This window comes from Anneissia japonica, unplaced genomic scaffold, assembly GCF_011630105.1.
Source record: "Anneissia japonica isolate Jap-2015-1 unplaced genomic scaffold, ASM1163010v1 scaffold284860_len1800451_cov186, whole genome shotgun sequence".
In the NCBI taxonomy this organism is placed as follows: domain Eukaryota; kingdom Metazoa; phylum Echinodermata; class Crinoidea; order Comatulida; family Comatulidae; genus Anneissia; species Anneissia japonica.
Genome location: NW_022706010.1, coordinates 1,401,571 through 1,418,255, shown reverse-complemented (window position 1 = coordinate 1,418,255; position 16,685 = coordinate 1,401,571). Strand labels below are relative to the sequence as shown.

The following is a 16,685-nucleotide window of genomic DNA, read 5'->3' as shown; positions in this document are numbered from 1 at the left end:
CAAATCTCATAACTGTCGTGACGTCATTTGTCATGCACCCGATCTAACAATCATGATACAAGTCCCACATGCACACATTCTATAGCCATATATATTCAGAGACAATACCAAAACACCACATTCAAACAATGAACACGTCGGAGTTAATATGTTATTACATAGAAGATAGATTTACTATACACATATGGGAAAATTGTTGAGTCCTACATGGCAGGAAGTGAGCTTTCCCGATATATTACAGTAAATAGGCCTATACCTGTCTCTTATACACATCTAGATGTGTATAAGAGACAGTATATATATAGTATTAGTATAAGTGGGTACTTGGTAGGATCAAGAACTGATTTTCCAACTGCAAAAATACAGTAGCAAACAGACTGTCTGAATCTGTCTGAATAACCTATTCGGAATAATTAATTATTTCAGTAGAAAAAGGCCACACTATCAGATTTTATGTGACAATAAATGTGATATGACCATTTTGGGTATATATGACATCATCATGCCCATATATGGGCACATCATACAAATGTGTCACAAAAAATGTGATAGTGTAGACAGAGCTTCACTGTTTTGATTCAATGGCCAGTGTTATAACAACATCAAGCACATAGGCTTAGCATAATGCACTATAAGACTGGCATTATCTTATTATTTGACATGCTTAATGTAATGCTTAATGATCTTTTTTATATTATTTCAGAATTTTTGCTATCATGATAATTGTGATATATTGTTACAGATAACATGATGATATTGCAAAGTAGTTAAAATCAGATTAAGATCTAACCCTATAAATCATTGCTTATTAAGTTGGTGTACTATAAACGTGTAGATGGATTTGTGCGCTATATAAAACTACACTATTATTATTATTATTATCACTGTCACTACCATTACAACATTGTGTGTATATTACCATACAGTTTCTTACGACCTACAACATATTGCACACTATAATGGTTCAACAAAACAGTGTTTACAGTGTTATTATATATTTATTTTGTAATTTATGTTTTCCAGCAGCAATTTTTCACTTACATGAAAAGATGTAATTGTGCTCTCCCTCTCTATATTCTTTATGAGGCTTAACCCTCTAGATGTCGTCTTCGACTGTAATCGAAATTGACCTCAAACCGAGAATTCCCATTTTCGACTGCAATCGAAATTTCGTGACTAAAAAATAGGTGGTTTTCAAATCGCTCTTCTGTTTTTATGTTAGCTCCAATACGTCAGAAATTTTGAACACGCATGCGTGAAGCTTTTGTCTTTCGAAATCTGTGTAGAACTCACATGCGCTTATATAAAAATTTTTAGAAATATCAATTTGAAATCGTTATTAATTTCAAAAATTTTTCAAAATGATGATGACTGTGGGGCTTCAAGCAGTTCTGACGGCGGAGATGTTCTTGATGAAGATGAGCCTAGGCCTAGAAATGTGAGGGTAGTCGACGCTTTTGAATGGGAAGATCGCGCTTATAGTTATGGATGGTTGGGTAAATAAATTATATAACTGTGTGGAATAGGAATGTTTTATATTTGTTTTTATTTTTTTTTGGCTATAATTTTTTTTTTTTTTCGGTTTTTGCTGACGATTTATATGTAGCATTTTTCTGTNCAGTATATTATATTATATTATATTATGAAAAAAAATTCCCAAAAATATAAATTATACATCAAATGAAAGCTTATTCTATAAGCTTTCTTTGTTTTTGAAACATTTTTCTGTATAATTTACAGAAAGTTCCGCAAAAATTCACCAGAACGACGTATACTCAAAAAACGCAAAAAACCTTGTTACACTGCAAAAGAATCCGGTATTCAAGGGTTTGCACTACAAAAGAATCCGGTATCCAGAGGGTTAAGGTGAGACTTGTTTATAACAATACCTTGTTTAGTTTATTTTGGCCAATTAGTGTATCCACAACTACGAAAAAATGGAAATTTAAAAAAAAAAATTTTTCTTTATTTTTATTACGCCTCCTGCTGCCTTGAAATCTCCAAAAATATGATATGTACATCTCTTCCTAATTTTATAAATTTAAAGCCTTTAAATTTCTTCCAAATCTCATAACTATCGTGACGTCATTTGTCATGCACCCGATCTAACAATCATGATACAAGTCCCACATGCACACATTCTATAGCCATATATATTCAGAGACAATACCAAAACACCACATTCAAACAATGAACACGTCGGAGTTAATATGTTATTACATAGAAGATAGATTTACTATACACATATGGGAAAATTGTTGAGTCCTACATGGCAGGAAGTGAGCTTTCCCGATATATTACAGTAAATAGGCCTATACATAAAAAATTGAGTACAGTAGTTGGATAAGTTGCATTGATAAACCCCAAAGAGAAAGGGGGGAGGGGTTTTCCCCGGGAAAATTGTGATTCCTAGATGGTAGGAAATGAGCTTTCCTGACTTCTAAAGTGTATTTTAATGACTTTTAAGTTTTTCAGAATTCAAGGTTTTCCCTCTTGAAAATGGTCAGGTAAATTTTTCTCTATTATGTACATACAGAAAAATAAATTCAGTAGTTGCATACATATATTTTTGGTATGCAATTTTTAAAAATTTTCTTTTTAATTAATGTTTTCTCCAAAGGGGGAGAGGGGGGGTCAGATCCGCCAATGCCTCCCACTCACCTATATACATCGCCACCTTTCCCCACTCATTCAACACCATGCTAGTAATATTAATAATGTTACATGCAAAGTATATTACATAGCCTCTATGTACATTACATCAATAAAATGATAATAAAATAAAATAAAACAAATAATTAGCATATGTTCATTGCATCAGTTTTCACATCACATTTTAACAAATAGTGCATTTCCAAAAGAATAGGCAGTTTTATATGATTTATAAATAAGTTATGCACAAATTGGTATTAAAATTGTGTTGTTATCAGAATCATTCTTTGCTCACTGTATTAAAGTCTATGTTACTGTCTTTTTCACAGGTGTAATGTACTGCATACATACAATACTGCCTCTTAATGGCACTGTTAATATTGCATAGTATTTTTGTTAATTATGAATACAAGACAAAGCTAGTTTGAAAATATTTTTGTTCATCTATGTTTTATTAACGTAAAAAATCTCTTCTAACGTTAAAAAACTAGATTTTAAGCTGACGGTCATTAGCCAAATCCTAATAAAAGCCATTTATTTTCATACCAAATTACCAAATATTTTTTTTGGACAGCTTAAACAGACTTATTATCACTCCACTTACCTTGACTAACTTAGCAACATTCTGGTATAATGATATTGGTAATGTTATAAATACAGTTACTAATGATATAACGAAGTAGCGATTGGCCAGCACATGTTCCTCTGAAAAAAAAAGAACATTGTTAGTTTCAAAGAATACTGATAGGGTAAAACCTACAGTATCTCTGTCTGGCATTGTTACCACAACAGTTTTTATTCTCTGAAGAGTTTTCAATTTTAAAAATGTTATTATTTATTATTATTTTACTTTCATTTTTAACCCACACCATTATTATAATTAGTATTTATAATATATTACCATTATTTCTGCTTGGTGAATATCAATTACCTGAATACACTGTCTAATACTAATACAAGATGGATGAAACATGGACTAAATTACCGGTACAAGTGTAATGGATGTCTTGTAACTATTACCTGTCGCACTTATCAGCGACAATTACATTAATAAATATTGGATACGAGACATTATGCTTTATAACTAGGCTTGATGATGTAAATTAAGATGCCTATGAAACTGTCTGCATAGATTATAGCAATACTGTTGGGCCCATCACAGATAACAAAATATAAAAAATTAGAAAAAAATATACTAATATTATAGGTCGACTCTGTAGTAAGATTTAAAACTCACCATCAAAGACTCTTATAAAAACTGCTGTAATCGTATCTCCAATGATGACATTATAGCTGATCATTGCTGAAGTGAATAATAAATGTAGTTCTCATTTTAGTTCATTCAAATACAGTAGCAATCATTGTAGCTAATATTTACTAAAACAAAATAACGGAATAACCAAAAACAAATTATTTTCCTATTACTTAGTTATGCCAGCTTTCTGTCTTAAACTTAAAGTATTTTTAGAGTAAAAAATGTTAATTATAACATTTACGAGAAGGAAACCAAATGATCATAAAAACTATAAAAGTACATCCTGTTTATCATTAACTTGTCTTAATAAAAAATTCTATATGCTTACCAATGAAGGGATAGAGAAATTGGATAACGGTTAGGAAATAGTAGCCGAATCTACCAAACGCTACTTCTACTAGCCCTTGATATGTGTCACGGCCAGACAAATGCCCTCCTTTAATAAGTAGTACCAAGGAATAATCTGTTGAAATAATAAAATAAGATAATTAAATTTATAAATTGAAAATATATCTGTGTATTTTTTTTAATGCCATAGTTCTGTTGGTACTGTATAGCCCACTCTCCTTGAACACCGTACATTGGGCCGATTTTGGGAGTGGGCTTATACCCGGGGAATCTCCATTTCAATCAAAACGCAATTTTGCATCACTATATCCCTAATGCAAAGCCAATATTTGATATTTTTTAGATTAATTGTAAAAATTAGCTAAGTTACTAATTAAAATGAATCCCTGGGCTTTTGCCCAAGAAAAGGCTGGTAAAATTGGATGTAAAGTGTGGGGTGGGCTCCCGGGGTGCTCACTCTTAAATATTTCTATACAGGTAGGTGCCGCATTTATGGGGGTATTTTTGAGGACTTGGTAGCACAAGTGTGGGAATTTATAGAAGAGTTTCAGCATGTATAGGGTGTATTTGAGAGGATTTAGTAGCACAAGTGTGGGAAATACCTAGGTAAAATTGGTAGTTAAAGTCCCTGCCCAGTCCCATATCAAAGTAGCATAATTTTTCACACGATTTTAGAGAAGATTTTTTGCTAAGCTCAGTGCTAAACCTACTGTTGACACATAGCCACGAACAGTAGGTATCACGAACAGACCGAACCGCGGCCTTATTCGCTATCGGGAACCAGTACAAGTTTAATTTGGTAGGTTACATGGCCGTAATAGTAGTTCAACTGACACTGGTTTTTTTGTAAATGGTAGTTCAAGTCCCTAATAATTTTCAGTAAAATAGGTAGCACAAGTGTCTCATGTCTTGGAGTGTCTGCTGCACCCCCAGTAAGATTGGTATACAAGTGAGCTCCCCGGGGATGGGCTTATACCTCAGGTGGGCTTATACCTGAGGGACTAGGGTACAATGTATTATCTATTGTACAGTATTGTCTTAGTTTATACTAGGGATCGTCTTCAGTATCATGATTATACAATAACTTATGATCAGTCTTTTTAGTTATGAGAGAAATAATTCTTCATTGTTTTCTAAACACGAGTGAAAAAATTTGTGATTCACTGCAATTTATTTTACTTTTTACTAATTGCAATGACGGTGCTCATATATATTTCAGTCAATAAACCCAAAAAAATTCTAGCATATGTATCTCTGGTGTTTTTATTAATCAGGTCTCGCGTCCGTCAAAAAAATGAGCTGAAATCGTAGAGAAATAAGAGAGTACTGGTTGAATACGCAATTAACAGAATCAATATCGCATCTTACAGGTACAGTGATCAACATACTATAATATAATGGAGCAATTTATAATGAAATAGAAACCGGCGAGACAGCTGCACATGCAATACTCCTCACAAATGATATATACGATGAAAAAAACTAGGCATGGGAGTTGTAAAAAACATATCCTCATTAGCAAAATATATGTTGATAGCCTGTGTATTGCTTCAAGGAAGTGCAGATTCTTTACCAGTAGGGGCTTACGTCAAGTTCTAATTGCTTTTGAGGATACGATTATAATATATTGAACACACAAGATGAATATTGATAATTTTGAACAAATGAACTGTGATTCATTAAATCTGAAGGGAGACTGTATTGTAAATTTACAATTTATTCATTTTGTCACCTCATTTTTTCCAAAGATGTTTCTCCACACATTAGAATACTGGATGAATATCGTGGGGCGGGAGTGGGTGGATGTTTTAATTCTTCTATATGAACATAATCTTATTTTTGTCATTTTTGCCAAAATGTATTTGAATTTTCTCTATTATAAAATGTGTTTTTTTTTTTAAATATATTAAATAATATCCCCTCCTATGCTACAAGCAAATCACTACACTAAAGATAACAGGATAGAAATATTGAAATGCTTAAATGCAAAACAAGCAAATAGTCCCCATTTCAAGTATAGTTACAGTAGTAGATTAATATGATCCAGGTCAGTGATGGTTAGTGGTTGATTTGAAAAAAAAAATCTTGAATTATTAAATTTTTGATTTATTATTGATTTATTTGTTAGGCCTATTCATTTTTTTTTTCTATTCTTATATTTTATTTCTATTGTTGAAATTTGTGATAATTTTAATTTGTTTTGAGGACAACTCAATAGTTCTTTTAGTTTGATTTTGGATTTGCTCTCTTGTTTATCACTGCGCCGTTCTGTTCTTGTCTTTTGTATTTTGTATGTTTTTAGAGAGAAATAAATAAATGAAAAATGAATGAATAAGATCTATTACTCCTTGAATGTCTCACTAGTATCTGATAAAACTGCAATAAGAATGATATTACAGCAGATTAGACAAGAATAATGCTATGAACTTTACTGTAGAAACCAGTAGGAACATTTCAATCTATTAGGCTTAAAATATGTATTTTGTTATATTGGAGAGAAGATTAAATTTAGTCATGAATCAAACAAAAATACTGTAATCTACATCAGAATATGTAGCTTTCAAACAATTCTTTCTTTTACAAGAAATGTTTAAGAAATAATTGTATAATTAATGCCATCTGAGCATTGAGCATTAAAATAAATATATGAGTCATACGTTAGAAGCCAACAGGTAGCTCTTCGAAATTTGGATCTTCTCGGCAGCAATACATAAATCTGACCAGGTGAGTTTTTGACGAGTACACTACCTGAGGGTGGACAGGTCTGGCCTGGACCTATTACATGGATTTACTAGCTAAAATTAAAATAATACATATTTTATTTCAAGACAGGCTTTTCATTAGTAAGCTAAAACATCCAAAAAGGTACTGGTCATTTCATTGTTTCTAATTTTTCAACATTTGAACTCATCTTTGTTTGATCGCCGCACAGTGAGCTACATCGGAGTTTTGATTACGTAACACCACAAACTGTCAACGATTGAACTGTCATCGATCTACATTGTGTTTACCTCGTAGCTCACTTGCATAGCATCCACTGCAATACAATAGTTTCTACGGTGTACTTTTCTTATTGTACGCGCACTGCTTTTGACATCCTATCCACAAATAAAAAACAAAAAAACAAAAAACAACCAAACCAAAACTAAAACCGATGGCATTTAATTGTTCGAAGAGCATGTTTGTCATGCTATTTTTTATTTGTTGTGCGTCATAAAGTACAATAACAGTGACTCATTTTACTACCGTAATAACAAAGCTACATTGGATACAAGCATGAATTATCACAAATTTTTAGTGAACTGCAAGCCGAAAAAATGTTTTGATCATGGATACAAAAAAATTTACAATTTTATGAATTCCCTCAACATAAATACAACAAGAAAACAAAGCAAATACAAAGTTTGTGTATACAGAACACGAATAAACAGGATGATCTTCATGTGTGGACTTTTATTGGCTGGGGACATCAAACTTAACCCAGGTCCATCCAGGCCAGTTCCCAGAAATGGACAAATCAGTTCTAAAAAATAAGGGTTTGCACTTTGTGCACCTGAATGATTATAAGATCACTTCTTCCTAAAATATCAGAGATTAAAGAACTTGCAAGAACAACTAATACAAGCGTCCTGTCACTATCTGAAACATGGTTGGACGAGTCTGTCTCAAATGATCAGATAAAGATCAACAATTTTAATTTCATAAGGAAAGACCGGAACAGAAATGGGGGAGGAGTATGTGTTTATATTAAAGACGGGTTGTCCTTCAATGCCAGTTGATCTGAGCAGTACTGATCTTGAAGCCATATGGATTGATCTGCTTTTACCAAAATCCAATTATTGTCGGAGTCATATACAGACCACAACAGGCTGGTTTTGTCAAACTATTTGAGAAAGTTCTGATGAAAATCAGACCTGACCTCGAGCAAATTATCCTTGGTGATTTTAATATAGACCTAAATTCTAAAAACACCCCCCTGTACAAACAATATGCTAAAACCACCAAACTACTGAGTCTTCAACAGTTAATTAAAGAAGAAACACGTATTATTTCAGAAACGTCAACCATAACTGATCACATAAACTGCAATACCCCCAGCAAAATAAGTAAATCGGGCGTCATTAACATTGGACTGAGTGATCATCTATTAATTTATTGTACAAAGAAGCAACTACGGCCGCGGTATGACAATTGTAAATGTTTACACTTAAACAATATGATCCTGAGGATATCGCTTCAAAACTTACAAGACGCTGATTGGTTGGAAGTATATGAATCTACTGAACCTGGCGCAGCGTGAAAAAAATTTCAAGCGTGTTTTTCTGCAGTAGTTGATACTGTAGCTCCTCTAAAGAAAGTCAGAATAAAGCAACGCTCAGAGGAGTGGATCAACTTTGCGGCATATATGAACGAGATAGGCTATTACGTCAGTACAAACGCAACAAAAACAAAAACAACCCATATAGTACGTATTGTAAGATGAGTAACAAAATTCAGAAACTAATCAAATATCTTTTGACTAAGTTTAAAGAATGTAAGAACAATTTTTTTTTAAACTATGGAAACATCTAAAATGTCTTAATAATAACTGCCCTAATATCGTTTTAAAAATAAATAATCATGTTATTGATGAACCAAAAAAAGTTGCTGACAAATTAAATGAATTCTTCATCAATGTTGCCTCAGATCTTGTCACTAAACTCCCTCAAATCAATAACTCCCTAATAGGTAGTAAACAGTCTACCAAGCAATTCTACTAGGCTAAAGTAAACCCCTTAGAGCACGTCCAACTCCATGAGATTAATAAAGAATTCATCAAATCTGAACTAAAAAAATTCTAAAGCCACAGGTCTCGATGGTATTTTGCCAAGGTTTTCAAAGATGGAGCAAGTGCCATTAAGAAAGAAATTGCATTTATTATTAATTTCTCCATTAGGTGTAACACAGTTCCTCTTGACTTTAAAAACGCAAAAATCCTATCTATCCTGTTTTCAAAAAGAATGATCGTACAAATGTTGGTAACTACCGTCCAATTAGTACACTCACTTCTATCTCAAAGATTCTGGAAAGAACTGTATACAGCCAAATGATTGAGTATTTAAAAAAGAAGAAACTTATTTATGAATTACAATTGGGTTTTCGAGAGGGTTTTTCCAGACTCATGTCTGATACATCTTCATGATCATATTAGAATGCAAATATCTAATGGGGCTGTTCATAGGTATGGTGCTTCTGGATCTCCAGAAAGCATTTGACACAGTAAATCACAGTATTTTATTTGGGAAACTTGAAAGTCTTGGATTTCGATCTATTAATTGGTTCAGGTCATATCTTACGGATAGAAAACAAATTGTTCAGGTGAATAATCACACTTCCACAGCCAAAATAGTTAAGTGCGGAATCCCCCAAGGTAGCATACTAGGACCGTTACTGTTTCTCATCTATATGGTTAGCAGTATTGATTCTGATTGCAAACTTCTGCTACATGCAGACGACAGCGCACTTTTATATTCCCATAAAGACCCAATGTCTATCTCTAACAAACTCAGTAAAAATCTAGAACAATGTCAACAGTGGTTAGTTAATAACAAACTATCACTACATCTTGGAAAGACAGAAAGTACCCTTGGAACAAAAAGGAAACTAAAAGATGTAAACAAACCAAATGTGACATGTGCAGGAAATGTGATCGAAAATAAACAGAGTGTTAAATATTTAGGTTTAGAAATTAATGAAAATCTTTCTGGTGACCCTATTGCAAGGAATATTATAGAAAATGTTAACAATCGCTTAAGGTTCTTGTACAGGCAATCTTCTCTTCTAAACCACAGGTGCAGGAAGCTGCTCTGCTCGTCCCTTATCCAGCCTCTCTTTGACTACTCGTCCGCCTCTTGGTACTCGGGTGGTGGCAAAACCTTAGCGAACAAACTCCAAATTAGTCAAAATAAAATGGTTAGATTTATTAAAAGCATAGGCCCCAGATCTCACATTGGACAAAAGGAAATCATTGGAGAGGGGCTGCTTTAAGGTATACGACAGAGTTAGCTACTTGCGCCTGTGCCAGGTCTACAGAATTTTTTATAACCAATCACCTTCGTACATTTCAACTTACTTTGACCGGCTTAGTGACAGTCATCATCACAGCACCAGAAGGAGCTCATTAAATTTCAGGGTACCAATTATTAAAGGTATTGCCTCCCAATCTTTCTTTTTTAATAGTATTAAAGAATGGCATGCTCTTCTCCAAGATATTAAACTTTGACAAACCATGCGAAATTTTATGATTAAGCTGAAAACTTATCTTGCCAACAAATCTTAAATAAATGTAAATACTATTTTTATATGCATTTTTGTATTAAAAATATTAAACTTTGCCAAACCACAAGAATTTTTAAAATTAAGCTAAAAATTTATATCTTGCCTACAAATCTTAAAATAATGTAAATAATATTTATATATGCATTGTTGTACTGTAATTTGATGTTTTAACTTATGCTTGATGAATTTTTTAATTTTTGCCTTTCCTTAATTAACTTTTTATTCCTATTTATTGTTCGTCTTTTTTCTGTTTGAATGCTGTAAATAGGATTGTGACCCCATTGGAAATAAGTGGTTATCCCAGGTTTCACTTTCTTTCAATTTTTTATCTCTTTTTAACTTTTACATGGTGCTGTTTAAATTGTTGTTTTGTGGTTGCTTTTTAATTATTTTTATATATTGTATTTTTATGTATTTTAAAGTGGAACTAAAGTAATTCAAATCAATCAAATCAGACTCTAAAGGATAACTGACAATATAAAACATACATGAATAAGCTTGCAGGATGATCATAAATTTTTGACCTTAAGTAGCACTTGACTGAAACGACAGCAATGGATAAAACAACGTATGAGATTTATTAAATATAGAATGACACATAATAGTTCGTATGTGATTTGAAGAAATCTGATATCCAGCATCAATGAATTAATAATTAAATGAATAAATTAAGTTAAATTATTACTCATAAATATGGCCTGATGTGCCACATGGTGCGAAAAGGATAGGCGAGGATTATTCATATACCGGTATATATTCTCAACTGACATCCTACTATACTAAAGCCGGGCAAACACTATGTTCACAGCCGGTAGTTGAAGCGATTCTGTAGAGAACGCAACATGACAACTGTTTTCAATGCTATAAGTATGCAATAGTATTCTCTTCAATTTGCACCTTTTTTTAATTCATTGTAAATATAGAACAATATAAAGTAAATGACAGCAGCACTTTTGAGACTAACAACATAGAATTTATTCTCTAGCTTTCGTCCATACAGTGGACTTCATCAGGAGACAGTCTCCTGATGAAGTCCACTGTGTGGACGAAAGCTAGAGAATAAATTCTATATTGTTAGTCTCAAAAGTGCTGCTTTCATCTACTTTATATTGTTTTATACTGTATCAGACCTGAGACAACTATAGAAGGAGATTAGAAATGACCCGAGATTTCCTTTGTTCTTCCATCCCGGCGATTCGTTGTGTGTTGCATGCTTTTGATATGCAAATCCAGTCAAACAAACACTGTTGCAGCCAAGCGAATGCTTACTGCTCATGCTCAGTTCATAATCACTGAGCCATGTAAATGAAAACAACTACCGAATAGGCGTCTCTGAGATCGTAGCCAATCTTTTTCGCGGCCGAATCAGCCCTATGCCCCTAGACTTATGATGGCTAGGACACATTGTAGGCCTAAAATATGGCATAATTTAAGGCAGTATTTCATATTTATAATCATGTAATCCATAAAGATATTTAATATAGGTACAAACAGGTTTAGATAATCTTTCAGTATATTACCTGTCAATGACTAATGGTTCATGAATATTAGAGAAAAGTGTATTTTCATAGCTGATGTTTCCAACATTCAATTGCTCAAAAAGCAATAATTAATACGAAAATATGGCAATCCGGGACTGTATGTACATATTCTCTGATTCTGAACATGACTTAATTACTAGGTACTGTACACAGAAAATACCTTATCTGTTGTGGTATGATTTCAGAACATATATGTACTAATATAAATGTGTGTAAACTGTACTATGGATTTTGTGTTTCTTGAATTCAGGCATTTTATCGTGTGTCGGGACCCGGTTAGGCCTAGCCCTAGACAGCTGAGGGTAGGGGTTGCCGAATCACTAGCCTATTGTAGCCTTATGTACGCACACCATAAATTTCAGACATTTAAACTGCAATGTGTTTTATGTATCTTACCTTTCAAAGAAATTGCCAAAGTAAAAATTAAAAAATATTTTTTTAAAAATATTATATGTCCAATACCGCCACGAAAATATCCGCTTGTCTCGTGTGTGGAAGTTGCCCGCTTGCTGTTCGAACAACCTTATTTGCATATCAATGATACACAAGACATCACAAACTAGAGAACAATAGAATCCAGTCGCGTTTCCAATCTCCTTGTATATTTGTCTCAGATCAGACTAATGCGGCTATACTTTTTATTCATCATTGTAAATATAGTAGGCCTATTTTACAAAGGGAGACCAGCCTCTTAGCATCACTGGACCAACCTGGTAAACTTTCATGAACATACATACATACATACATTAAAATAAATAAATAAATAAATAAATAAATAATAATCATAAACATTAATGATTATTAATATTCCAAATTCTGTATTAATAAATATAGAACAACAATCACCGTAAGGAGGTGTCTGCTTTCAGGCAGGATCTAACGTTTGGATTCCTCTAGTTTTCTCTGTGGTTATGCTTCTTATACATCATCATAAAGTTCATCAATATTATAATTACTGATTAACGTTACTTAATAATCAATATTTAAATATCAAGATAGACACCGATATGATTGAAATAGAGGTTAAATTATACATTTTTCGTATCAAAAATAAATCATTTTGTTTCCCATTTAGAAAACTTTAATATGATATTATAAAATCAATAAAATCCTAAGCAACAGTATACAATTACTAATTAGATGACGATGAACATAATTCGGGAGCTACCACAGTTAATTAAAGAAGCCACACTGCGAGCGTTACGGGTTTATTTCCACCATGCTGGTTATTGTTGGATCAGCATTTCATTGACTTTTAAATGCCACTTGCATTGCATTTTCGTTCCATTTCCTCGGTAGTGCTTACTGATCGTCGTAACAGCATACTATTGCCTTTTAGAAAATGCGATGCCTACTTGTGTCTGTTAGCATTCTTAATGAGATATATTACACAGTTGATGGGAATATTTAAGGACGAAACCCATAAAAAAAATGTGAAAAAAGGAAATCTGCAATTAAAACATTTTTTTTTCCTTGTCTGTATTACTGTACACTCTTATGTTTTTCTATATTCCTTCATAATGGTAGCCACAACATAGTGTACTGTTTGAGTTGAGCTATAGCTTGGTTGTTATGTCTAGCCTTCCATTTCCACAGTCTTGGTTATAATTCCTGTCATATCACTCCCTTAACCTCATAACAAAACTTGGTTTATTTAAAGCATTCCTTCCTGATTAGTTTTAGTAATGGCACTGCCAATTAATTATAAGGGCAGTGATTGAGTTCTCTATAGGCAATGCTTTGCCATTGCTCCCGATTGAAAAAAAATATAAAGGTGGCTGTAAACAGTATAGTGTAAATCCCTGTCAACACTATCACATTTTATTTATGAAAAAAATATGTGGCATGCCTAAATATGGTCACGATGACATCACATCATGACCATATATAATAGGCATGACTAAATATGGTCACAATGACATCACATCATGACCACATATATAATAGGCAAGGCATGACTAAATATGGTCACAATGACATCACATCATGACCACATATATAATAGGCATGACTAAATATGGTCACAATGACATCACATCATGACCACATATATAATAGGCATGACTAAATATGGTCACGATGACATCACATCCTGACCACATATATAATAGGCATGACTAATTATGGGCACAGTTTTTTATCAAATAAAATTTGATAGTCTAAACAGAACAATAAATGTGCTAGCAATCATGCCTCATATAAAATAAATATTAACATAAATTGGTAGATTAAGCCTTTATAATCGATAATCAATTGAGTTTAGGCATAGTTACAGAAAATCAACCCACACTATATTCTTCAAGTGGTTTTATTGTCAGACAACATTTGTAATGAAACATGTTTCATGACATATTCTGTAATTTCTTTTATTCATGATGAGTGAAGCAACTTATGAAGATTACTGTCAGCTCTAAATCACCCTGCCCTTTCACTGCCTAACATGGAACAGTGCATCTGACAGTTCCATCAGCCTTTAATGACAACATATATTAGTTTATAATACCACTGAAAATTAGGACAAATGGTCTATGCACTTATTCAGTCAACTTAACACACCATTATAGATGGACAGTGAAGACGAAAAATTAGGTTGGATCATACTCAATGGAACGTAATGTTCAAATTGATTAGCCAAGACTCTTTTATAGCTTCTTTCTCAAACCTGCTGCCCACTGACAGTGGCAGATCCAGTTAAAATAGAGTGGGCCAGGGAGGGACTTTCACAGATGGAGTGTCTAGACCAACGTGGTTGGGGCTGATGTAAGGCAGTTTATGATTATGACACCTCTGGCCGGAAAAAGCACTCTCATCACACTTAAATTATAATTTTCTTTGTTTTCTTCATTTCTTTTTTATAATTTTGAAAAATTTTGGGGAGCCCGGGTCGGCTGGTCCTCTCCCATCCCCCACCCTTGAATCCGCCACTGATCAATAATTATGATTTCAAATAAAAATAAAATTATATTTTGGGTTATATGTACCTCCTGCTGTGAAAGTAACTTTTAATTCCTTAAAATTAAATTAAATATAAGGCATTTATCAATCCAATACTTGACTAATTACACTGAAAAATCACATTCTTTACGATGGCTCAATAGGATCTCAAGAAAGGCCATAAAAGGTGCCATCTATTACAATTTTAATGGTATTTTTAAATTTTTTTTCCCCACCTTCCTTTGATAATTTAAAAAAAAATATGCTTAGCAAGTTAAACAAAAAGTCACACCTTAGGTGATGCTTCACACGTAAGGCTGGGCACTCACTGGTAGCTGCATCGTATAACGGCCGTACCTATGATGGCTAGACAACGCAACATTGTCTACTGATGTTCAGTGGCACTCTAAACGGATCATCATTAAAAATGATCCGTTGAGTGTGCATCATGGCGTTGCATTCTCGACTGTTGGCTGTAGTGAGTGCCCAGCTTAAGGAGACAAATGATCTATTAAAGTTAAATACTTTTTGCAGTTTACTAGTATTTATTCAAAATTAGTATTGTAATAATAATATTTATTGGTAATCATCAAACAAATCATTTGAACTTAATTAAACTAAACTAAAACCAAATATTTGTACATTTGCATTTGTTTTGGTTTTTCTTCTCTGTTGTTGTTAAGCGCCTCGAGGTTGTGTCAACGTGAGGCGGTATATAAATCCAGAATTATTATTATTATTATTATGGGTGCATTACTCAATAAGTTTAAAGCACCAATAAAGATGGATTTTGGATATGAATTATATTTTATTATTGTATGATGGAACAGATGATTGATGAGTGGATGCTTCGGGGATGCAAATGAACAATTAACAGCATAATTTCTGCATCTTATTTGATATTTATCTGTTAAAAATATTATTTGAAATTACTACAAATAGTGGAGGCACTTATGCAGTCAGTATTTTGGTACTTTTACTAGATGGACTTTGAATATAGTTAGATAATACTGAACTATGAAACTATTGATATTCATATTCAGGGAAACAAATAATCTATTTTACAGTAAATAATTTCTGCATACTGTATCAGTTAACAATAACTGTACTTATCTGCACTTATGCAGTGAGTGTAACCATTTTACATGGACTATGATTATTAATTTATTTACAGTCAAATTCATTAACATGGTACTACTTTGAAATATTAATTATGGTGGTAGATAATAATGACTGTAGAACAGTTATTTTACAGTCAAAGTTATTATATGGCATTACTTTGAAATATATAAAATAAAATACATACAGTAATGTCTTTTCTTGATATTGTCACCTATTATAAACGTGCCATTGCTATACATTAATATACAGCACTGTGCATTAATGAGAGCCATTAACCCCACCTTTTGCACTTTATACTGTACATGTATACAATTTCATCTTTCATCTATTGTAGAATAGAGCATTACTGCAGTGGATTTGTGCGCTTTATAAATCTTATTATTATTATTAATTGCACTGTTGCACAGGTGGCTCTAGAAATATGCTGACAAAGGGGATGACTCTGACAGGGAGCAAAAACCAAGGTTCAAGGAGGAGAGATTTTATGTTTTAAGATGGGGGAAGAGTTCAGAACA

General features: G+C 33.0%; 1 protein-coding gene across 1 annotated transcript in view; it reads right to left on the bottom strand.

Moving 5' to 3' along the window:
- The window catches only part of LOC117105955 (putative sodium-coupled neutral amino acid transporter 11), a 47,574-nt gene that overhangs the window by 12,447 nt on the left and 18,442 nt on the right, over positions 1-16,685 (bottom strand). The window contains exons 5-7 of the mRNA XM_033247260.1: positions 4,236-4,370; positions 3,890-3,955; positions 3,257-3,357 (exon numbers count right to left, since the gene is read on the bottom strand). Of these exons, the coding sequence (XP_033103151.1) occupies positions 3,257-3,357; positions 3,890-3,955; positions 4,236-4,370 (302 nt within the window). The remainder of the gene's footprint in view (positions 1-3,256; positions 3,358-3,889; positions 3,956-4,235; positions 4,371-16,685) is intronic.